The 4,395-nt window shown below is 43.3% G+C and overlaps 1 protein-coding gene across 1 annotated transcript; it reads left to right on the top strand.

Moving 5' to 3' along the window:
- Positions 1–325: 325 nt before the first annotated feature.
- On the top strand, positions 326–4,247 carry AIMP2 (aminoacyl tRNA synthetase complex interacting multifunctional protein 2). The gene is made up of 4 exons (XM_062587963.1): positions 326–499; positions 2,261–2,464; positions 2,951–3,182; positions 3,726–4,247. Exons 1-4 carry the CDS (start codon positions 371–373, stop codon positions 4,109–4,111), a joined length of 951 nt encoding a protein of 316 aa, XP_062443947.1. The 5' UTR covers positions 326–370; the 3' UTR covers positions 4,112–4,247.
- Positions 4,248–4,395: the final 148 nt, after the last annotated feature.

Genomic DNA, 4,395 nt, shown 5'->3' with positions numbered 1-4,395 from the left:
CCCCCCGCGCCGCTCCTCAGCCACCCCCGCCCCGCAAGCTCCGCCCGCAATCAGTGATTGGTCACTGGAGAAAAGCGCCGACCAATCCTCAGCAAGATCTCACCTTCACCGATCGCTATTGGCCTCTGGGACTACCCAGTCAGGGCTAGGATTTGAGCCTCCTGCCCTACGGGGATTCGCTTAAGAAATCAGTGGCTCGCGCTGGCCAATAGAAAGAAGCCAAGGCGACGGTGAGGACACCCGGCTTGCGATTGGCTCGCCGGCGAGTCAGTCAGGAGCGGCGCTGCGGCGCGGCCCAATAGGGAGGGGCCGGTGGGCGGGCCGCGTGGCCGGCTGGGCGGCGGGCGCGCCGCGGCGGGCCTGTGCCGCCATGCCCATGTACAAGGTGCGGCCGCTGCAGGCGGCCCCCGGCGCGGTGCTGGCCGAGCAGCTGCCCACCTGCATGTACCGCCTGCCCAACCTGCACCGCAGCCCGCCGGCCGCCGCGCCCCCGCACCAGGTAGGAGCCCGGGGCCGCCGCGGCGCCCCGCTGGCGGCCTAGGCCGGGTGGCCGCCCGGCCCGGCCCGGCCCGGCCCGCGCTCGCTCCTCGGCTGCCGCCTGGGGAGGCTCGAAGGAGCCGCCGGCGAAGGGCGCCGCGTTCGCCGCTTCCTCGCTTCTCACCTGCGCGTTAGTGGCTCGTCTAAAGGCTACAAGAGCTCAGTTTTTCCAGATTTTTTCTTAGTGTTATTTTAAAGCTTTCTGTAACTGCCACTTAGCTTCTCTGGAGTCTCTGTAGTCTCTCTCTCTCTCTCTATATATATATAAATATATAGGTACACGCTCGGTTTTGTAAGCGGCGTGTGTGGCGCCGCGCTGAGGCCTCCCGAGCGGGGCGGTCGCTGGTCCCAGCAGCCGTTGCCCCTTTCTGCTGCATCATCGTTCCCTGCGTTCGCTTTGCGTTTCCCTGTTGAAGGAGGGACTTGCCAGCTGTGCACCTCCGGTCGGCAGCCTCAAGCCCTCCTGTAGGAGGAAAAAAAAAATGCAGAGCAGTACATTACCTTCATCTAATTCAGTCTGATCTGTCACTTCGATGTCAGGAATGCTTTCAATTCTGTTTTTTTCTTTTCCGCTGCCTTTTTAGAGTGATGTTATCACCTCTTTTGAGTGTGTGCTTGCTATGGCATCATCCAAGTTGCCAGTGAAAATACTGAGTAGGAGTAGGCTTGGGGCAGGCGTTCACAGGAACGCTTACAGTGATGCCCTGGCGTTGCAACAGCAGCATGTTAACTACCACTCTCCTTTGCAAGTGGTTTTTATTTCACATACTTGTATATTTGACAAATAGTGTTCACTTAGGTAGCATTTCTGTATCTTACCTATAAGAGTATTGCATAAGCTAGTATCAGAATTTTGCATAAGGTATCCTATTTGTTACCTCTTTATCCATTAGATAAAAAGCAAGCAGTGTGGTTGTTTGGGTGGGTTTCTTTGATGGCCTTTCTTAGGATTCTTAGAAATTGATTAGAAGATTTTTCTTTAATATAAGTTCATGCACCTAAAACTTCCCACAGAAATATATTTTCCATCTTTTAAAGAGGTATCATTGTAAGAGAGGAGACAAAATTTTAAGTGGAAAATTGAGATCACAAAAAGATACATTGGGATTAGCATGTAACAATTCTAGACAAAGCCACTCGCTATAAAACTCAGTTCTTTCCAGGAAAAAATGCCCCAAAATCGATGGTCTTTTTTACTCTGGAAGTTTTATTCTCTGAAACAAAGAATGACTCTAAGGAGTAATCTCATACCATCCATCTGAACTTGCATATTTCTTTGACGTATTGCCAAAAAAGTTTGTGTTTTGCAGCCTCAACATGCAGTCTTCCATTATTTGGGTTAGAGAATTCTGACAACTAACTTGGCCTGTTAGTTTTTTTATTAGTTCTTCAGTGCTAACTTGAATTTTTGTAGTTCTGTATTTGCGGTCTGATTTTTAGTAAGTTTTGGAGTCACCATTACACATAGCTAACAGTTCTTTTTTAAGATAATTTAAGCAGGAAGATTTTGGAAGTTTAAATGAGCTATAACCTATCTTTAACCATGTTCCTAGAGAGAAAGAAGAGTGACAACAGCCCTAAGACCATGATATCCCCTGATGTGAGAATGTGATTTGAATAACATTTAAGATTTTTTCAAAACTTACTGTGAAGTGAGCTGTGCACTGTTTTGACACCGAGTTGGGTGCACACTAGAATATGAGTTTCCCCCTCCACCATATAGGAAGAAGTTGACCCATCACTTCAAGCACTTGAATCTCGCCAAGAAGAGATCCTAAAACGCTTGTATGAACTGAAGAGTGCTGTTGATGGTCTTTCAAAGATGATACAAACTCCAGATGCTGACTTTGATGTAACTAATATCATTCAAACTGATGAACATTCTCCTTTGACAGTAAATGCAGATTTAGATTTGATGCTTGGAAAGGTAAGTTTAGTTTAGCATATACATCAGTAGATTTTTTTTTCCCCTCAGATCTTCAGGGGTGAAAATGTAGCATTAAAATTTGAGTCACTCAAGCTCTGTATACCAGTCTTTTACAGATATCCTACAACTACTCATTTATTTTGGACATCCAAATTATAAATCCAAGATGGAATAGCTGCCTTGGAAATTATGACAGTTGATTGCTTCTTTGTTACTTACTGGATTTTTTTTGGGGGGGGGGGGAGGGGGGACTTCAGACTGGACTAGAATTTAATCCAATCACCTTCTGTGTTCTAAAATGATGTTACTGTTGAGGAGGGTAGATGTTTAAGAAAATCTTAAATGTCAAAACTTGAATTAGAATTTCAGAATTTCAGATACACACAGGCATGATTATGTATATTTTGGTGTGAATGAAAAATCTAGTTCTTGAATGTTTCATCTGTATATTTGCCTTACCTGCTGAAAGTTTTATTTTGCTTACAGGATTATGGAGCCCTAAAAGATATTGTAATCAATGCAAATCCTTCTCTGCCTCCTTTGTCATTATTAGTATTACACAGTCTGCTCTGTGAACGCTATAAAATATTATCAGCTGTTCATACACATTCATCAGTGAAGAGTGTGCCAGAAAACCTCTTGAAATGCTTCGGTGAGCAGACTAAGCAGCAACCACGTCAAGAATATCAGTTGGGCTTTACTCTCATTTGGAAGGATGGTAAGTATGAAGTCATCTTGGATTGTAGATGAGTACTTTAAAGTAGTTAATGAAACTTGTGCTATAAAACCTTGACAAACAGATGCCTTAGTTTTTTAGGGTTTTTTTTTTTCCTGACACAATGAACCTGTACTGTAAATATAATACTTTTGCTCTTGTAAGCATGAACTTTCAGTTTTATGGCTGTCAATAGCGTGGACATAGAGGAGGAAGATTCTTGTTTATGGATCACTGCTCTTAAAATAAACATAGTATTTGAAAAATGGTTGCTTGAAAAAACACTTCTACACAAAAACCTGTGGGTACAGTTTCTGCAAATAACTAAGCTTACTAGAATAGAAATTAGGTGGGAGTTTGGGCAGGTGCCTGCCTTAGTCTATGCATTTAGAATAAGAAAACTGAAAACAGGTCATCAGGTTAATGATGTTGCTGGCATCGCAAATGCATCACTATGTTATCACTATTTCTGACTTCTCTACCTTGCTGATAATGGTTTTGTGGTATCCATTTTGTTTTGTTTTGTTTTGTTTTTCTTAATTTCAGTTCTGAAACCCCAGATGAAGTTTAGCATTCAAACAATGTGTCCTATTGAAGGAGAGGGGAACATTGCTAGATTTCTCTTTTCCCTGCTTGGCCAGAAGTACAATGCAGTTACTTCAACTCTGATTGACAGTTGGGTTGATACAGCCATCTTCCAGCTAAAAGAAGGTAGCAATAAAGAAAAAGCAGTAGTCTTACGCTCTATGAATGCTGCACTTGGCAAGACCGCTTGGTTGGTGGGAAATGAACTCACCGTAGCAGACATTGTTGCGTGGTGTGCACTTCAGCAGACAGGTAGTGCCAATGGTGCTCCAGCCAATGTGCAAAAATGGATGAAGTCATGTGAGAACTTGGCACCTTTCAACTCTGTTATTAAGCTATTAAAGTAAGCACGTACTCTTTTTAATGGTGTAGTTTTAATATTATTCCACCTTGTGCCTGCTGTAGTGATTGAGTCCTTTCTGGGATGCATTCAAGTTCTACAACTGGGCAGAATTCTTAAACCAATAAAAATATTACAGTTGCCTTTTGGGTGTGATCTTATTTTTTTTTTGTAACTGAAGTGTGACAAATGTAATTATAGTACTTAAGAGGCATCTAAAGCAGTCCTATGCAAATAAAGTTGTATTTTGAACTTTTTCCTTACTATAAGTTTTCTCTGTGACTGAAAACT

Source organism: Rhea pennata, chromosome 15 (genome assembly GCF_028389875.1).
Source record: "Rhea pennata isolate bPtePen1 chromosome 15, bPtePen1.pri, whole genome shotgun sequence".
Taxonomy (NCBI): Eukaryota; Metazoa; Chordata; class Aves; order Rheiformes; family Rheidae; genus Rhea; species Rhea pennata.
The sequence above is the reverse complement of the archived record's forward strand: the minus strand, read 5'-3'. Positions and strand labels throughout refer to the sequence as shown.

Excerpts from the sequence above, each read along its gene's own strand:
- AIMP2 (XM_062587963.1), top strand. The coding sequence starts at position 371 with ATGCCCATGTACAAGGTGCGGCCGCTGCAGGCGGCCCCCGGCGCGGTG. Across the intron at positions 500-2,260 it reads CCGCCGCGCCCCCGCACCAG|GAAGAAGTTGACCCATCACT; the intron begins GTAGGAGCCCGG and ends TCCACCATATAG. Across the intron at positions 3,183-3,725 it reads TACTCTCATTTGGAAGGATG|TTCTGAAACCCCAGATGAAG; the intron begins GTAAGTATGAAG and ends TCTTAATTTCAG.